Source organism: Salvelinus alpinus, chromosome 11 (assembly GCF_045679555.1).
Source record: "Salvelinus alpinus chromosome 11, SLU_Salpinus.1, whole genome shotgun sequence".
NCBI lineage: Eukaryota > Metazoa > Chordata > Actinopteri > Salmoniformes > Salmonidae > Salvelinus > Salvelinus alpinus.
The window spans coordinates 12,075,926-12,095,933 of record NC_092096.1 but is presented as its reverse complement, the minus strand read 5'-3'; the positions used below and the strand labels follow the sequence as shown (position 1 = coordinate 12,095,933).

At 43.5% G+C, this 20,008-nt stretch overlaps 1 protein-coding gene across 2 annotated transcripts in view; it reads left to right on the top strand.

The window, feature by feature from the left end:
• The window catches only part of LOC139533579 (thyrotropin-releasing hormone-degrading ectoenzyme-like), a 554,487-nt gene that overhangs the window by 309,377 nt on the left and 225,102 nt on the right, over positions 1-20,008 (top strand). For both annotated transcript variants that reach the window (XM_071331728.1, XM_071331726.1), the window contains one exon: positions 4,858-4,923. In XM_071331728.1, coding sequence (XP_071187829.1) covers positions 4,858-4,923 — 66 coding nt within the window. The remainder of the gene's footprint in view (positions 1-4,857; positions 4,924-20,008) is intronic.

Here is a 20,008-nt window from a genome sequence, read left to right as displayed (position 1 = left end):
CATGGAATTCAAAGGAGGCGATAGACAGATGGGTCAGGGGAGAAAGAGAGAATGTCCACTTGGGAGAGATGAGGATCCCAGTGCCACCACCCCGCTGACCAGAAGCTCTCGGGGTGTGCGAGAACACGTGGGCAGATGAGGAGAGAGCAGTAGGAGTAGCAGTGTTATCTGTGGTAATCCATGTTTCTGTCAGTGCCAAGAAGTCGAGGGACTGGAGGGAAGCATAGGCTGAGATGAACTCTGCCTTGTTGGCCGCAGATCGGCAGTTCCAGAGGCTGCCGGAGACCTGGAACTCCACGTGGGTCGTGCGCGCTGGGACCACCAGGTTAGAGTGGCAGCGGCCACGCGGTGTGAAGCGTTTGTATGGTCTGTGCAGAGAGGAGAGAAGAGGGATAGACAGACACATAGTTGACAGGCTACAGAAGAGGCTACGCTAATGCAAAGGAGATTGGAATGACAAGTGGACTACACGTCTCGAATGTTCAGAAAGTTACGTTGCAAAAAATCTTATTGACTAAAATGATAGTTGGCTAGCTGGCTAGCTAGCAGTGTTGCTAGCAGTGTTGACTAGGTAGGAGAACGGCGGCACTAGCTAACGGCGGCGCTAGCTAACCTCGATAATTACTCGATAATTACTCTAAACTACACAATTATCTTAGATACAAAGACAGCAAAGACAACTATGTAGCTAGCTAACACTACACTAATCAAGTCGTTCCGTTGTAATGTAATAGTTCCTACAGTGCTGCTATTCGGTAGAAGTTAGCTAGCTGGCTAGCTAGCAGCTAGCAGTGTTGACTACGTTAGAAGGACGAAAATAGCTGGCTAGCTAACCTCGATAATTACTCTAAACTACACAATTATCTTTGATACAAAGACGGCTATGTAGCTAGCTAAGAAAAAATTGCTAAGATCAAACAAATCAAACCGTTGTACTGTAATGAAATGAAATGTAATACTACCTGTGGAGCGAAGCGAGATGCGACTACTCGCTCCAACCCGGAACCACTAGGTCTATGTGTGTGTGTGTGTGTGTGTCTCTATCTGTGTCTCTCTGTCGCCGTCTCTCAGCGTGTCTGTCTGCGTGAAACAGCACCATCTATCTACTGTAAATGACTCACATTACGGTAGGCCACGCGATAGTGTAGTGTATTAACAGACTGATCAATGGATCTGAATACTGAAGGTCAATTGGTAAAAGACAAAAAAAACATAATTAATATTTTACAACACAACACAGATCACTGCACACAATATACTACAGACAGTATAGACAAGGTATTCACACTTCTCACACTATAGACAGTACTAAGTAGGTATGGTGGTGCTGTTTTGTACATCAGTAGGATACAGTGGTGCTGTTGTGTACAGTAGTAGAATACAGTGGTGCTGTTGTGTACAGTAGTCATATACAGTGGTGCTGTTGTGTACAGTAGTAGAATACAGTGGTGCTGTTGTGTACAGTAGTAGAATACAGTGGTGCTGTTGTGTACAGTAGTAGGATACAGTGGTGCTGTTGTGTACAGTAGTAGGATACAGTGGTCCTGTTGTGTACAGTAGTATAATACAGTGATGCTGTTGTGTACAGTAGTCATATACAGTGGTGCTGTTGTGTACATTAGTAGAATACAGTGGTGCTGTTGTGTACAGTAGTCATATACAGTGGTCCTGTTGTGTACAGTAGTAGAATACAGTGGTGCTGTTGTGTACAGTAGTCATATACAGTGGTGCTGTTGTGTACAGTAGTAGAATACAGTGATGCTGTTGTGTACAGTAGTCATATACAGTGGTGCTGTTGTGTACATTAGTAGAATACAGTGGTGCTGTTGTGTACAGTAGTCATATACAGTGGTCCTGTTGTGTACAGTAGTAGAATACAGTGGTGCTGTTGTGTACAGTAGTCATATACAGTGGTGCTGTTGTGTACAGTAGTAGGATACAGTGGTGCTGTTGTGTACAGTAGTCATATACAGTGGTGCTGTTGTGTACAGTAGTAGAATACAGTGGTGCTGTTGTGTACAGTAGTCATATACAATGGTGCTGTTGTGTACAGTAGTAGGATACAGTGGTGCTGTTGTGTACAGTAGTCATATACAGTGGTGCTGTTGTGTACAGTAGTAGAATACAGTGGTGCTGTTGTGTACAGTAGTCATATACAGTGGTGCTGTTGTGTACAGTAGTAGAATACAGTGGTGCTGTTGTGTACAGTAGTCATATACAGTGGTGCTGTTGTGTACAGTAGTAGAATACAGTGGTGCTGTTGTGTACAGTAGTAGCATACAGTGGTGCTGTTGTGTACAGTAGTAGAATACAGTGGTGCTGTTGTGTACAGTAGTCATATACAGTGGTGATGTTGTGTACAGTAGTCATATACAGTGGTGCTGTTGTGTACAGTAGTAGAATACAGTGGTGCTGTTGTGTACAGTAGTCATATACAGTGGTGCTGTTGTGTACAGTAGTAGAATACAGTAGTGCTGTTGTGTACAGTAGTAGGATACAGTGGTGCTGTTGTGTACAGTAGTCATATACAGTGGTGCTGTTGTGTACAGTAGTAGAATACACTGGTGCTGTTGTGTACAGTAGTCATATACAGTGGTGCTGTTGTGTACAGTAGTAGGATACAGTGGTGCTGTTGTGTACAGTAGTCATATACAGTGGTGCTGTTGTGTACAGTAGTAGAATACAGTGGTGCTGTTGTGTACAGTAGTCATATACAGTGGTGCTGTTGTGTACAGTAGTAGAATACAGTGGTGCTGTTGTGTACAGTAGTCATATACAGTGGTGCTGTTGTGTACAGTAGTAGAATACAGTGGTGCTGTTGTGTACAGTAGTAGCATACAGTGGTGCTGTTGTGTACAGTAGTAGAATACAGTGGTGCTGTTGTGTACAGTAGTCATATACAGTGGTGCTGTTGTGTACAGTAGTAGGATACAGTGGTGCTGTTGTGTACAGTAGTCATATACAGTGGTGCTGTTGTGTACAGTAGTAGAATACAGTGGTGCTGTTGTGTACAGTAGTCATATACAGTGGTGCTGTTGTGTACAGTAGTAGAATACAGTGGTGCTGTTGTGTACAGTAGTAGAATACAGTGGTGCTGTTGTGTACAGTAGTATCATACAGTGGTGCTGTTGTGTACAGTAGTAGGATACAGTGGTGCTGTTGTGTACAGTAGTCATATACAGTGGTGCTGTTGTGTACAGTAGTAGGATACAGTGGTGCTGTTGTGTACAGTAGTCATATACAGTGGTGCTGTTGTGTACAGTAGTAGGATAGAGAGACATAGTTCTATAATCAGGAGACCTCTGAGAGACCCAGGTCTATAGAGAGACATGGTTCTATAATCAGGAGACCTCTGAGAGACCCAGGTCTATAGAGAGACATAGTTCTATAATCAGGAGACCTCTGAGAGACCCAGGTCTATAGAGAGACATAGTTCTATAAACAGTAGACCTCTGAGAGACATAGTTCTATAATCAGAAGACCTCTGAGAGACCCAGGACTATAGAGAGACATAGTTCTATAATCAGGAGACCTCTGAGAGACCCAGGTCTATAGAGAGACATAGTTCTATAATCAGGAGACCTCTGAGAGACATAATTCTATAATCAGGAGACCTCTGAGAGACCCAGGACTATAGAGAGACATAGTTCTATAATCAGGAGACCTCTGAGAGACCCAGGTCTATAGAGAGACATAATTCTATAATCAGGAGACCTCTGAGAGACATAATTCTATAATCAGGAGACCTCTGAGAGACCCAGGACTATAGAGAGACATAGTTCTATAATCAGGAGACCTCTGAGAGACCCAGGTCTATAGAGAGACATAATTCTATAATCAGGAGACCTCTGAGAGACATAGTTCTATAATCAGGAGACAGATATTCCATGTTCCTGTTCTTCCGTTCTCCTGTCTCTTCTCCATTCCCATTGTTGAACTCTCCTGGTTTTCCACACCAGGCTGGAGATGACCAGTAAATTGAGTCTAGTCTGCAACCTCCTGACTTGATATCTAGCTTCCAACGATATAAACAATAATAAACAACGATAATCTAAATATTATAATTTAAGATATAATTATTAAATTATAATTTATTATATTTTCATATTGTAACTTGTAAAGAATACTTAGAGTACATAATTTGCTGACCACCCTGCCTTTAGTCTTAGGTCTATTTCCCTGCTTTTGAGAGTAGCTGGCTAGTAGATACCCATAGACTTCCAGCAATTGCGCTAAGCTATCGATATGCTGGCCAAAATAGCGAGGTAGCCGAATAGGCAGTTTGATAAGATTATAAGCCTGTGTTGTTGGAGGAATGTTACAGAGAATACGTCTCGATATGTACTGACATTGTTGTAGTGGAGGTATGTGGCACAGGAACATGGCTGTACATTGTGACTACTGGGAACTCATTATAAGAAGCAGCCTCGGCTTGGCGTGCTCACAGATGTTGGGCTGTAGACAGTCTCTCTCTACATATACTCTGAAGATACGCGGCGTTCCCAAACTTCTCATTCACTGGGGAAGAGAATTTCAGAAAGCCGCACATTTTTTAAATTCTTTTGGGTATTGGAGTTTTGACAATTCTGCAATATTTATTTTGTTTTATTTCATTTTATTTTACTGTTATAACTAACATGAGGTGCCACATAAGGACAAATCTCTCCTTACCAGTTGGGCATAATTTGCATAAATCAAATTGATATTCTTTTGAAAGGGATTAGCATTTGTCTGGGTGTAGGGGGAATAATCCCCAGAAGCAACTCTGCTGTCCGTCAAGCTGGGTACATTATATTTGTGCCTGACATGTTCAATTAAAACAATCTGCCTCTAAAATATGTCATTGTCCCCTTACAGGATTACTTGATGACACACATGTACAGCAACGCAGGCAGAGATGACTTGTGGAACAAACTGACTGAGGTATGGAATGTTGATTGCTTTTGCTCCCTGTCTCTCTCTCTGTCTCTCTCTCTGTCTCTCTCTCTGTCTCTCTCTCTGTCTCTCTCTCTGTCTCTCTCTCTCTCTGTCTCTCTCTCTCTCTCTCTCTCTCTCTCTCTCTCTCTCTCTCTCTCTCTCTCTGTCTCTCTCTCTCTCTTTCTCTCTCTGTCTCTCTCTCTCTCTCTCTGTCTCTCTCTCTCTCTCTCTGTCTCTGTCTCTCTCTCTCTCTCTCTCTCTCTCTCTCTCTCTCTCTCTCTCTCTCTGTCTCTCTCTCTGTCTCTCTCTCTGTCTCTCTCTCTGTCTCTCTCTCTGTCTCTCTCTCTCTCTCTCTCTCTCTCTCTCTCTCTCTCTCTCTCTCTCTCTCTCTCTCTCTCTCTCTCTCTCTCTCTCTCTCTCTCTCTCTCTCTCTCTCTCTCTCTTCCCCCCCTTGGCCGAGGGGTAGAAACACAACACTGTCCACTGGCTCCCTGCAGAACATGTCAAAATGGAAAATCTGAAAATAAACCTTTTTTTTTATTTTGTTGCTGTGTTTGCCGGATGAAACTATTTATCTTGTCTCACATCCCGTCTCCCGCTAGCACAGCTGCAGCACAGCCTCTATTGTAGAACAACATACAGAATAAAACAACATATAGGTCAGGGACTATTGGATAACTCTCCTCTCAACAGCCAGAGAGTTCACAGTCATGCCTGGTGAACTGGACACCAATATGAGGGGGGGGGGGCGACACTATTGGGCAACTCTCCTCTCAACAGCCAGAGAGTTCACAGTCATGCCTGGTGAACTGGACACCAATATGGGAGGGGGGGGCTTTTGTCCAAAATCAACAGGGGGAATTCAAGTCAAACAACTTTATATTGTCCCTCCGCAATTATATAGCGTTGATTCAGACAATTACAACAGACAGCCAGTAAATAGATGAGACTATGAGCGAGATGAGGATTTAAAGGTGCAGTGTCATAATAATGGGTGACAGGGGACGATGGGGCTGATTGTGTTTTGTATGGTTATGTCGTGACGTGTGTTTACTCTACCAATTGATTGTTATACTCTTTACTATTTTATTTCCCTACATCCTGACGACTACGCTGAAAATGCTCATGTATTACATCTGGTATATTGTAAACTAACATTCAAACATTTGTAACAGACATCGTCCAGAAGTATGTCATTATCAGGTTGATTCCCACGTTAGATCATATCGTAATGACAGTTTAAAGCACATCTTTTCCCCCTGCTGCCAATAAAAGCCCCAATCAATCAGTTTATCTGAAAGGTCTCAGGCTCTCTGACCATTGGCTATTGTCCTCGGGCTAAACTGCCTCCGGTCCTTCTATTGGCCCGAAGAAGAGGGAGAACCCCCTGCTCTGGTCTCGTCTGGTCTCTGATCTATAAAACATGTCAATGATCAAACAGCTGTTAAAGACCAAGTCATTCACTGCAGATGTCTTGGTCTTGTGATATCTGCAGTCAAATGACGTAGTGGCCTCATGGTTGGAATGTTATTTTTCATAAAATCTTAATTAATAAACCATTTTTTTTTTACGTTGAAAAATCCATTGTTTCTACATCAAATGGTTTTGTTATATTTCAGACTTCTGTGATGTATATAAAGTGAAATATTGGTGAAAAGTGAAAAATTGTACACCTCCACAAGTCTTGTTCATCCTTGGGAGAAATTTCCAAATGCCTGAAGGTACCACGTTCATCTGTACAAACAATAGTATGCAAGTATAAATACCACAGGACCACGCAGCCATCATACCGCTCAGGAAGGAGACGCGTTCTGTCTCCTAGAGATGAACGTACTTTGGTGCGAAAAGTGCAAATCAATCCCAGAACAACAACAAGGGACCTTGTGAAGATGCTGGAGGAAACAGGTACAAAAGTATCTATAATCTAGAAGATAAAGAAGAAACGCACACCTACTTAGGCGAGGTGCTGACTAGCGGAGTAGAACACTTCAAAATAAAGGAGAGCCGCACACTCTAGGAGCTGACCTAAGACAGGGAATCTTTACTGTCCATGAAGGACCAAGTATCCTCAGTTCTCTCCTCAGACCTCCACTGTCCATGAAGGACCAAGCATCCTCAGTTGTCTCCTCACACCTCCACTGTCCATGAAGGACCAAGCATCCTCAGTTGTCTCCTCACACCTCCACTACTGTAATGAGATCTGTAGACAAAGCCCTGGGAGCTGAACTCAATGGTAATAATACATAATTTAGCACTACAACGATGTGCAATACTTGGCAATTTGAAACGTACTCTCTCTGCCGAGATCCCCTACCAACATGCAGCCCAGATATTTCACTGTTGTTGTCACCACTTCAATCACCCATTGTATCCCTATGAATAGGTAATGATCTGTCTGTCTGCCACTATAGGGGTAAATACTGGAAGTACTATAAGCACTAAAGACATGCGATAGGCACACCTTGGACTGATAAAGGGGATTTCACTTCTCACTAACTCTGTTTGTCCCATTGACACATCTACGCGTCATCAATCGTCTGTGACGGCCAATTAATTCAACGAATGCTGATATTCACAGCTTTCCATCGGGCTATTCATGAGAACCAATTTGCATCAGTAATCTTGCCATGTGAAGCGGGCACAAAGCCTTTTGTGAAGGGAAGCCCAGGATCACTGGCATGGTCTATCCTGGCTTACTCCCCCTGTCAATATGTCTCAGAGGATACAGAAAGTGTGTGTGTGTTTGTTTGTGTTTGTGTGTTCAAAGCCATGATCAACGGTCCCGCTTTAAATGACATATAGCTTATAATAGGCTTCATAAAGCCTTCATAAACACAATATAAACGTGTCACAAATGATCTATAACCGTATGTCATGCTCTATAAAGGCTTCGTAAATGTGGATTAACTGTGTGACATAACCACCAATGTCAAATGTGACTTAATTATAATAGGCTTCATAAAGCGTTCATAAACACAATATAAACGTGTCACACATGATCTATAACCGTATGTCATGCTCTATAAAGGCTTCGTAAATGTGCCGTAACTGTGTGTGACATAACCACCAATGTCAAATGTGACATAATCCACTATGTCAAATCAACCTGTGCTTTATAAATGGTGGCAGAAGCACTGCTTCATAAAGGCTCATATAAATCATATGAAGGCTTCACAAAGCATTATAACCTTGTCTTGCATCTTGGTAGAGCATTGCAGCACCGGGATAGTGGGTTTGGTTGTCATGACTACCCATGCGTTAAAAAATGTATGTGCTCGTGACTGAAAGTGTCTTTGGATAAAAGCTTCTGGTAAATTGAATAAATTATATTATATTACTGTAAAACATTTCTAGGGTGACCCAACCTCCTTCCCTCTTTCCCTCCTTGCCAATATTGGACCTGACCTCAACTTCCCCCACAATGCTGTGCTGCTGGATGACACACTCTAAAGTGCAGTCATACACACCAAAAAATGTTTGATAGTCCCTTTTAAAATCGGTTATATTTTTTGCCTAATTCAGTATTTTTTTCTCCAAATTCTGTTTTCTCTGTTTTGTTTTTCCTGGTTTTGGATTTCCCCCATTTTCCCCACACTTTTTTAATAGATAAACAACAACATTGGATTGTCTGTGTTTACAACAATGCTTTGAGTTCTCTAAGAAACTTAGATTTTTGAGTGTCGTTGCCTTTTAATTCAGTCCACTTGCCCTGCACTGTGTGGTTTGGTTAGCGTTGTTTCTGTAGCGCTGTAAGTTCGCAAATCAAAATACTAATTTGTAGTGCCACTGGAAACGAGTTAGTTTATTTTATTGTAATTTAAATTAATTTGTAGTAGTTACGTGTTGAGTTAGATTACATACTGTAGCTACCACAATCGTTATTTCAAATAATAGATACAGCCATGTCTCATAGTCACATCATGAGTTTTGTAAATGAAAGATGAATATAATACAAATCGAATGGAGTTTCCCATTTCCCCATTCAGAGTATTTCTGGCGCAAGCACAAATGGCCCAGCGCCGTCCGGGGTAGGGGAAGGTTTGGCCGGGGTAGGGGTAGGTTTGGCCGGGGTAGGGGCAGGTTTGGCCGGGGTAGGGGAAGGTTTGGCCGGGGTAGGGGAAGGTTTGGCCGGGGTAGGGGAAGGTTTGGCCGCGGTAGACCGTCCTTGTGAATAAGAATTTGTTCTTAACTAACTTGCCTAGTTAAATACATGTTAAATAAATAAAATAATAAAGCAACAGAAATTCCTTTTTCCAGATGGTGTGACAAAGGCATTTCCTCACAGACCTGCTAACTTTCTTTGTTGTTACTTTTAAAGTTGGAAACAACCCTTCAGTACTTCCAGCAGGCAGAGAGGCACAAACCATTCGAACGCCAGTTCAGTGAAAACCTACGTTATATCTGAGCCCTGTGTACTGTTCGATGGAATTGCGTTGCTGGACTTTTTGAAACGTAATGTTTTGATATTGTTTTAAAAATATTAAAATGTCTACCAAAGGGGTCTGACTTGAAAGTAAGTTCTACGACATGCGACATAGAGTCTTTATAGATGTGTAATAAAGGACCGAGGGTGTCTCACTTCAAATAAAGTGTTACAGGAGACTACATAAAGTATTACAGGAGACTACATAAAGTATTACAGGAGACTACATAAAGTATTACAGGAGACTACATAAAGTATTACAGGAGACTACATAAAGTATAACAGGAGACTACATAAAGTATTACAGGAGACTACATAAAGTATAACAGGAGACTACATAAAGTATTACAGGAGACTACATAAAGTATAACAGGAGACTACATAAAGTATAACAGGAGACTACATAAAGTGTTACAGGAGACTACATAAAGTATTACAGGAGACTACATAAAGTGTTACAGGAGACTACATAAAGTGTCAATAAATAGGTTATTTACGTTCTGCTGATCTATGAAGGTTCTCTCATGGTCCACAGGTTACTGTAGAGTGTGAGAGGTATTTAAATGGGGTTGATAGACCTTGCCAAGCGTGTGTGTGTGTGTGTGTGTGTGTGTGTGTGTGTGTGTGTGTGTGTGTGTGTGTGTGTGTGTGTGTGTGTGTGTGTGTGTGTGTGTGTGTGTGTGTGTGTGTGTGTGTGTGTGTGTGTGTGTGTGTGTGTGTGTGTGTGTGTGTCAGAACCCAGATGATTTGGACTAGTCCAACCTGAGACTACCTCACCAGGTATTCCTCCTCTGTTCCCATGGAGACCAGTGCTTGATTACAACCTGGTGCCAACATTTTAATGGCTAATCTTTCAGTGGAGGGAGTGGGGGGGAATGTGTCAAAGACCCGACTGGGCCCAGCACCACGCGGTGTGGCTCGTTATATTGTTATCTATGTGTACTGAGGAACATGTGACTTGCCTCTTGAAGAAAGCCACTTTCAATGTCCTTATGTTGGTGGCTTTCATCAAGGTCAGTGTTTCCTTGTGTATCGTCGTCTCCAGGCTATTGGACACACAGCACATAGAAGCCTGGCATAGCAACCATTCAGAGTTGGCCTTAGTGGGAGGGACCATAGAATTATATGGGAGTGACCTCACTGAGTAAAGTATGTGTCATCCTTTGTTAGCAAAAACATTCCCTCTGGTCGTCGCTAGTTAACACAGCCACAGAGTTATAATTATGGCTAAACATTTCCACAGTTTAACCCTGACTAATTAAACATTTCCACAGTTTAACCCTGACTAATGATGGCCACATTTGATGTGTTGGGCCACCAGACCTTCAGGTCATTTGGACAGGAAGTGTCTGGGAATGAGATTAGGTGTAATGTGACTAACGTAACTTCACTTTAGAGAGTGTTGGAATCCTGCAGCACAATATGTCACCCTTTATAAAGCACATGTTTATATCGTGCTTCTACACCTGCATTGTTTGCTGTTTGGGGTTTTAGGCTGTGTTTCTGTACAGCACTTTGAGATATCAGCTGATGTACGAAGGGCTATATAAATACATTTGATTTGATTTGTTGGAATCCTGCAGCACAATATGTCACCCTTTATAAAGCACGTGTTTATATCGTATTTCCCATCGTGGGTTATGTCACATTTGACATGGGTGATTATGTCACACAAAGTTGTGCCACATTATGTGAACCCTTTATTTATTTATTTAACCTTTATTTAACCAGGTAGGCAAATTGAGAACACGTTCTCATTTACAATTGCGACCTGGCCAAGATAAAGCAAAGCAGTTCGACACATACAACAACACATAGTTACACATGGAGTAAAACAAACATATAGTCAATAATACAGTGAAAAAAATAAGTCTATATACAATGTGAGCAAGTGAGGTGAGATAAGGGAGGTGAAGGCAAACAAATATATGTATAAATAAAATAAAAATATAAAAAGGCCATGGAGGCGAAGTGAATACAACACAGCAAGTAAAATAAAAACTAAAAACACTGGAATGGTTGGTTTGCAGTGGAAGAAAGTGCAAAGTAGAGACAGAAATAATGGGGTGCAAAGGAGCAAAATAAATAAATAAATAAATACAGTAGGTAAAGAGGTAGTTGTTTGGGCTAAATTATAGATGGGCTATGTACAGGTGCAGTAATCTATGAGCTGCTCTGACAGCTGGTGCTTAAAGCTAGTGAGGGAGATAAGTGTTTCCAGTTTCAGAGATTTTTGTAGTTCGTTCCAGTCATTGGCAGCAGAGAACTGGAAGGAGAGGCGTCCAAAGGAAGAATTGGTTTTGGGGGTGACTAGAGAGATATACCTGCTGGAGCGCGTGCTACAGGTAGGTGCTGCTATGGTGACCAGCGAGCTGAGATAAGGGGGGACTTTACCTAGCAGGGTTTTGTAGATGACCTGGAACCAGTGGGTTTGGCGACGAGTATGAAGCGAGGGCCAGCCAACGAGAGTGTACAGGTCGCAGTGGTGGGTAGTATATGGGGCTTTGGTGACAAAACGGATGGCACTGTGATAGACTGCATCCAATTTATTGAGTAGGGTTTTGGAGGCTATTTTGTAAATGACATCACCGAAGTCGAGGATTGGTAGGATGGTCAGTTTTACAAGGGTATGTTTGGCAGCATGAGTAAAGGATGCTTTGTTGCGGAATAGGAAGCCAATTCTAGATTTGACTTTGGATTGGAGATGTTTGATGTGAGTCTGGAAGGAGAGTTTACAGTCTAACCAGCCACCTAGGTATTTGTAGTTGTCCACATATTCTAAGTCAGAGCCGTCCAGAGTAGTGATGTTGGACAGGCGGGCAGGTGCAGGCAGCGATCGGTTGAAGAGCATGCATTTAGTTTTACTTGTATTTAAGAGCAATTGGAGGCCACGGAAGGAGAGTTGTATGGCATTGAAGCTCGCCTGGAGGGTTTTTAACACAGTGTCAAAAGAAGGGCCAGAAGTATACAGAATAGTGTCGTCTGCGTAGAGGTGGATCAGAGAATCACCAGCAGCAAGAGCGACATCATTGATGTATACAGAGAAGAGAGTCGGTCCAAGAATTGAACCCTGTGGCACCCCCATAGAGACTGCCAGAGGCCCGGACAACAGACCCTCCGATTTGACACACTGAACTCGATCAGAGAAGTAGTTGGTGAACCAGGCGAGGCAATCATTAGAGAAACCAAGGCTGTCGAGTCTGCCGATGAGGATGTGGTGATTGACAGAGTCAAAAGCCTTGGCCAGGTCAATGAATACGGCTGCACAGTATTGTTTCCTATCGATGGCGGTTAAGATATCGTTTATGACCTTGAGCGTGGCTGAGGTGCACCCATGACCAGCTCTGAAACCAGATTGCATAGCGGAGAAGGTATGGTGGGATTCGAAATGGTCGGTAATCTGTTTGTTGACTTGGCTTTCGAAGACCTTAGAAAGGCAGGGTAGGATAGATATAGGTCTGTAGCTGTTAGGGTCAAGAGTGTCCCCCCCTTTGAAGAGGGGGATAACCGCAGCTGCTTTCCAATCTTTGGGAATCTCAGACGACACGAAAGAGAGGTTGAAGAGGCTAGTAATAGGGGTGGCCACAATTTCAGCAGATAGTTTTAGAAAGAAAGGGTCCAGATTATCTAGCCCGGCTGATTTGTAAGGGTCCAGATTTTGCAGCTCTTTTAGAACATCAGCTGACTGTATTTGGGAGAAAGAGAAATGGGGAAGGCTTGGGCGAGTAGCAGAGGGGAGGGCAGTGCTGTTGTCCGGGGTAGGGGTAGCCAGGTGGAAAGCATGGCCAGCCGTAGAAAAATGCTTATTGAAATTCTCAATTATAGTGGATTTGTCGGTGGTGACAGTGTTTCCTATCTTCAGAGCGGTTGGAAGCTGGGAGGAGGTGTTCTTATTCTCCATGGACTTTACGATGTCCCAGAACTTTTTTGAATTTGTGTTGCAGGAAGCAAATTTCTGCTTGAAAAAGCTAGCCTTGGCTGTTCTAACTGCCTGTGTATATTGGTTTCTGGCTTCCCTGAAAAGTTGCATATCACGGGGGCTGTTCGATGCTAATGCAGAACGCCATAGGATGTTTTTCTGTTGGTTAAGGGCAGTCAGGTCAGGAGAGAACCAAGGGCTATATCTGTTCCTGGTTCTAAATTTCTTGAATGGGGCATGCTTATTCAAGATGGTGAGGAAGGCATTTAAAAAAAATGTCCAGGCATCCTCTACTGACGGGATGAGATCAATATCCTTCCAGGATACCCCGGCCAGGTCGATTAGAAAGGCCTGCTCGCTGAAGTGTTTCAGGGAGCGTTTGACAGTGATGAGTGGAGGTCGTTTGACCGCTGACCCATTACGGATGCAGGCAATGAGGCAGTGATCGCTGAGATCTTGGTTGAAAACAGCAGAGGTGTATTTGGAGGGCAAGTTTGTTAGGATGATATCTATGAGGGTACCCGTATTTACGGAATTGGGGTGGTACCTGGTAGGTTCATTGATAATTTGTGTGAGATTGAGGGCATCAAGCTTAGATTGTAGGGTGGCTGGGGTGTTGAGCATGTTAAAATTTAGGTCGCCTAGCAGCACGAGCTCTGAAGATAGATGGGGGGCAATCAGTTCACATATAGTGTCCAGAGCACAGCTGGGGGCAGAGGGTGGTCTATAGCAGGCGGCAACGGTGAGAGACTTGTTTTTAGAGAGGTGGATTTTTAAAAGTAGAAGTTCAAATTGTTTGGGAACAGACCTGGATAGTAAAACAGAACTCTGCAGGCAATCTTTGCAGTAGATTGCAACACCGCCCCCTTTGGCCGTTCTATCTTGTCTGAAAATCTTGTAATTGGGGATGAAAATGTCTGAATTTTTGGTGGTCTTTCTAAGCCAGGATTCAGACACGGCTAAAACATCCGGGTTGGCATAGTGTGCTAAAGCAGTGAACAAAACAAACTTAGGGAGGAGGCTTCTAATGTTAACATGCATGAAGCCAAGGCTATTACGGTTACAGAAGTCATCAAAAGAGAGCGCCTGGGGAATAGGAGTGGAGCTAGGTACTGCAGGGCCTGGATTCACCTCTACATCACATTTACATTTACATTTAAGTCATTTAGCAGACGCTCTTATCCAGAGCGACTTACAAATTGGTGCATTCACCTTACATCACCAGAGGAACAGAGGAGGAGTAGGATAAGGGTACGGCTAAAAGCTATGAGAATTGGTCGTCTAGAGCTACTAGAGCAGAGAGTAAAAGGAAGTTTCTGGGGGCGATAAAATAGCTTAAAGGAATAATGTACAGACAAAGGTATGGTAGGATGTGAATACAGTGGAGGTAAACCTAGGTATTGAGTGATGATGAGAGAGATATTGTCTCTAGAAACATCATTGAAACCAGGTGATGTCATCGCATATGTGGGTGGTGGAACTGAGAGGTTGGATATGGTATAGTGAGCAGGGCTAGAGTCTCTACAGTGAAATAAGCCAATAAACACTAACCAGAACAACAATGGACAAGGCATATTTACATTAAGGAGAGGCATGCTTAATCGAGTGATCAATAAGGGTCCAGTGAGTAGAGGTTGGTTGGGGTCACGGCGATCCAGACAGTAGGCCGGGTAGAGGCTATCGGTAGCAAGATAGCATAGGATGGAGGTCTAATTGTAGATACCTCGTGCGTTTCCGTCGGTAGGTTAGTGGGGTTCCGTGTGGTAGAGGGGATCAATCCAAATTGGCAAAATAGATATAGTGGCCCAAGAAAAAATAAATAAAAATAATAATAATAATAATAATTGTCCGATATACTTATTCAGATAGCAGCCGATAAGACAGCTAACGATTAGCGGGCCCCAGATGAGCGTTCAGGTAACGTCGGGACGGGGGTGCCAGTTGGATAACTCCCTCGGGCAGATAACGTCGGCAGTCAGTCGTGAAGGCCCGGTGGGGCTCCGTATCTGCAGCAACAACAAACAAAAAATAAAAAAACGGGTCCGGATAGGTGACTGTAGCCCAGGAATGGCTGATGGAGCTCCTCAGCTAGCTCCGGAATAAATTAAGTTTGCTCCGGGATCGACGTAAGCCAATAGACACACGGTTTGCAGCTAGCTAGCTGCGAAATCAAGGTGAAATGTCCAGAGCCTGCGGCTGAAATCCGGTGATGAAGTAGAAGAAAAAAAAATCCGGTGATGTGGTAGTGAAAAAGCAGTCCTATATGCTCTGGGTTGATATCGCGCTTGCAGACTGGCAGGTATTGGCCCGAGCTGAAGCTGGCTGGTGTCCGAGTTAAGGGTGAAGACCGCAGCAGTGGCTAACTGACTACTAGCTAGTAGCTAGTTATCTGGCTAGCTTCTGATTGGGTTACGGTTCTAAAGTATAAAAGAAATAGCAGATCCGTACCACATTGGGTGAGGCGGAATGTATATTCAGTTCCTAAATGGAAAGTGAAATTAAAATATATACGAAATGCATACGGAAAAAAAAACGAGGACTATTTACACGGGACAAGACAAACACACGTCCGACTGCTACGCCATCTTGGAATTTATAAAGCATGACATACGGTTATAGATGCTCTGTAACAAACACATCTATGTAGTGCTCACGAAGGCATTGTGAAGGCTTTACGAAAGCCTTTATAAACTGAACGTCATTTAAAACGGGAGCTGAAATATCACGTCTTGTTTTAGACACTGAGAGGAAGGATGGCTCATTGCCAGATCGTTACAAGTAACGGTGCTTCATCTGAACAGAAAACTTGTCAAACTACGACAGGTTTAGACGACATTATTCTCACAGATGGATGATGACAAATCTAAAAGATCTTCTGATCACGTCAATTATTGCCCCGGCAAGCGCCGTGAAGCAATTATGTATCATTATTGTCAATTTCCCCCCCCCCAAAAAAGCTTTATTCTGCTAATCTAGTCACCCTAAAGCAGGTGTAGCATGAACAAAATGTCCTATTTGGAAAGCAGACTGAATTGAAAGAGGCAATATTTATACTACTAATAATCCCCTACCTTGTAATTAACGCGTGGTCCTTGGTGGCGCTGGATTACAGATCAGGGATTAGAGATTACGCCTCACAGAACAAACTCTAAGTATTATTTTAGTCTGACCACCACAGGAGAAGATATAGAAGCTGAGTTTACTATTCAGGATGGCACCTCTGCATAGTCTTCGACCAATATTACACTACACCACCCACCTGTAAAACATGTTTAAAAACTGTCCAGTCTTTGATGTATTAGTTCTCCTTTAATTAAAACATAGGACATCAGAGGAGTTTTATAAGCCAACTAACTGATTCTGAATCGCACGTTTTTAATTAAGGGCTTACGTTTCTCTTGTCCTCACTTTCTTGTTACGTTTAGAATTCCACCTCCACTTTATACAGAGGATGTCCATCTACTTCCTTAAGGATGTCCATCTACTTCCTTAAGGACGTCCATCTACTTCCTCGAGGATGTCCATCTACTTCCTTAAGGATGTCCATCTACTTCCTTAAGGATGTCCATCTACTTCCTTGAGGATGTCCATCTACTTCCTTAAGGACGTCCATCTACTTCCCCGAGGATGTCCATCTACTTCCTTAAGGATGTCCATCTACTTCCTTAAGGATGTCCACCTACTTCCTTGAGGATGTCCATCTACTTCCTTAAGGATGTCCATCTACTTCCTGGAGGATGTCCATCTACTTCCTTAAGGATGTCCATCTACTTCCTTGAGGATGTCCATCTACTTCCTTAAGGATGTCCATCTACTTCCTTGAGGATGTCCATCTACTTCCTTAAGGATGTCCATCTACTTCCTTGAGGATGTCCATCTACTTCCTTAAGGATGTCCATCTACTTCCTTAAGGATGTCCATCTACTTCCTTGAGGATGTCCATCTACTTCCTTGAGGATGTCCATCTACTTCCTTAAGGATGTCACCTACTTCCTTAAGGATGTCCATCTACTTCCTTGAGGATGTCCATCTACTTCCTCGAGGATGTCCATCTACTTCCTTAAGGATGTCCATCTACTTCCTTTCATCACTACTTTAGATCTCTGTTAATTAGCCATCCACATTGGGCTAACATTGAACTGTTCACTAAATTAGAGAGGGAGAGGGAGGGAGAGAGGGGGGGGTGGCAAGAGAGAGAGAGGGGGAGCAAGCGAAAAACAGAGAGAGAGAGAGAGAGAGGGGCGGCAAGAGAGAGAGAGGGGCGGCGAGAGAGAAGGGCGGCAAGAGAGAGAGAGAGAGAGAGAGAGAGAGAGAGAGAGAGAGAGAGAGAGAGGAGGACAGGTAGCCTTGGGTATGTATTGGGATTCAGGGGGAGCCAGGCTGAGGTTCTGATTTTGAGTGCTGCTGTGGTGAGGTGTCAAAGCGAGTCGCTCTGACTGCGTTCCCCAAGTCCCTGATTAGCCCCTACCCCCTCCTCTTCTCCCCTCCTCCCCGCCTCTTCCCAATCAGTCCACTCCAGCAATGCTGTTTCAACATATTTAGCAGTGAGCGCTCATGGTTTTCCAGACATTAGAAATATACCTGGACTTTTGTGGCTCCAGCACAGACTAGACATTTAACACTGGGACGATGACCTCTCTCACACACACACACACACACACACACACACACACACACACACACACACACACACACACACACACACACACACACACACACACACACACACACACACACACACACACACACACACACACTGGAGCGATCACCTCACTCACACACACACAAACACAAACACACACACAAACACACACACACACACACACACACACACACACACACACACACACACACACACACACACACACACACACACACACACACACACACACACACACACACACACACACACAGCTCTGTAACATCAGACCTCATCAGATTGCTACAGTGTTGACATGGAGTCCGCATGGAAATGGCTGAGTTAGAGACCGATTCACTTGTTGATGAGCTGACTGGTTACCTGCTGACTAATCATGGAAATGGCTGAGTTAGAGACCGATTCACTTGTTGATGAGCTGACTGGTTACCTGCTGACTAATCATGGAAATGGCTGAGTTAGAGACCGATTCACTTGTTGATGAGCTGACTGGTTACCTGCTGACTAATCATGGAAATGGCTGAGTTAGAGACCGATTCACTTGTTGATGAGCTGACTGGTTACCTGCTGACTAATCATGGAAATGGCTGAGTTAGAGACCGATTCACTTGTTAATGAGCTGACTGGTTACCTGCTGACTAATCATGGAAATGGCTGAGTTAGAGACCGATTCACTTGTTGATGAGCTGACTGGTTACCTGCTGACTAATCATGGAAATGGCTGAGTTAGAGACCGATTCACTTGTTGATGAGCTGACTGGTTACCTGCTGACTAATCATGGAAATGGCTGAGTTAGAGACCGATTCACTTGTTGATGAGCTGACTGGTTACCTGCTGACTAATCATGGAAATGGCTGAGTTAGAGACCGATTCACTTGTTGATGAGCTGACTGGTTACCTGCTGACTAATCATGGAAATGGCTGAGTTAGAGACCGATTCACTTGTTGATGAGCTGACTGGTTACCTGCTGACTAATCATGGAAATGGCTGAGTTAGAGACCGATTCACTTGTTGATGAACTGACTGGTTACCTGCTGACTAATCATGGAAATGGCTGAGTTAGAGACCGATTCACTTGTTGATGAGCTGACTGGTTACCTGCTGACTAATCATGGAAATGGCTGAGTTAGAGACCGATTCACTTGTTGATGAACTGACTGGTTACCTGCTGACTAATCATGGAAATGGCTGAGTTAGAGACCGATTCACTTGTTGATGAGCTGACTGGTTACCTGCTGACTAATCATGGAAATGGCTGAGTTAGAGACCGATTCACTTGTTGATGAGCTGACTGGTTACCTGCTGACTAATCATGGAAATGGCTGAGTTAGAGACCGATTCACTTGTTGATGAGCTGACTGGTTACCTGCTGACTAATCATGGAAATGGCTGAGTTAGAGACCGATTCACTTGTTGATGAGCTGACTGGTTACCTGCTGACTAATCATGGAAATGGCTGAGTTAGAGACCGATTCACTTGTTGATGAGCTGACTGGTTACCTGCTGACTAATCATGGAAATGGCTGAGTTAGAGACCGATTCACTTGTTGATGAGCTGACTGGTTACCTGCTGACTAATCATGGAAATGGCTGAGTTAGAGACCGATTCACTTGTTGATGAGCTGACTGGTTACCTGCTGACTAATCATGGAAATGGCTGAGTTAGAGACCGATTCACTTGTTGATGAACTGACTGGTTACCTGCTGACTAATCATGGAAATGGCTGAGTTAGAGACCGATTCACTTGTTGATGAGCTGACTGGTTACCTGCTGACTAATCATGGAAATGGCTGAGTTAGAGACCGATTCACTTGTTGATGAGCTGACTGGTTACCTGCTGACTAATCATGGAAATGGCTGAGTTAGAGACCGATTCACTTGTTGATGAGCTGACTGGTTACCTGCTGACTAATCATGGAAATGGCTGAGTTAGAGACCGATTCACTTGTTGATGAGCTGACTGGTTACCTGCTGACTAATCATGGAAATGGCTGAGTTAGAGACCGATTCACTTGTTGATGAGCTGACTGGTTACCTGCTGACTAATCATGGAAATGGCTGAGTTAGAGACCGATTCACTTGTTGATGA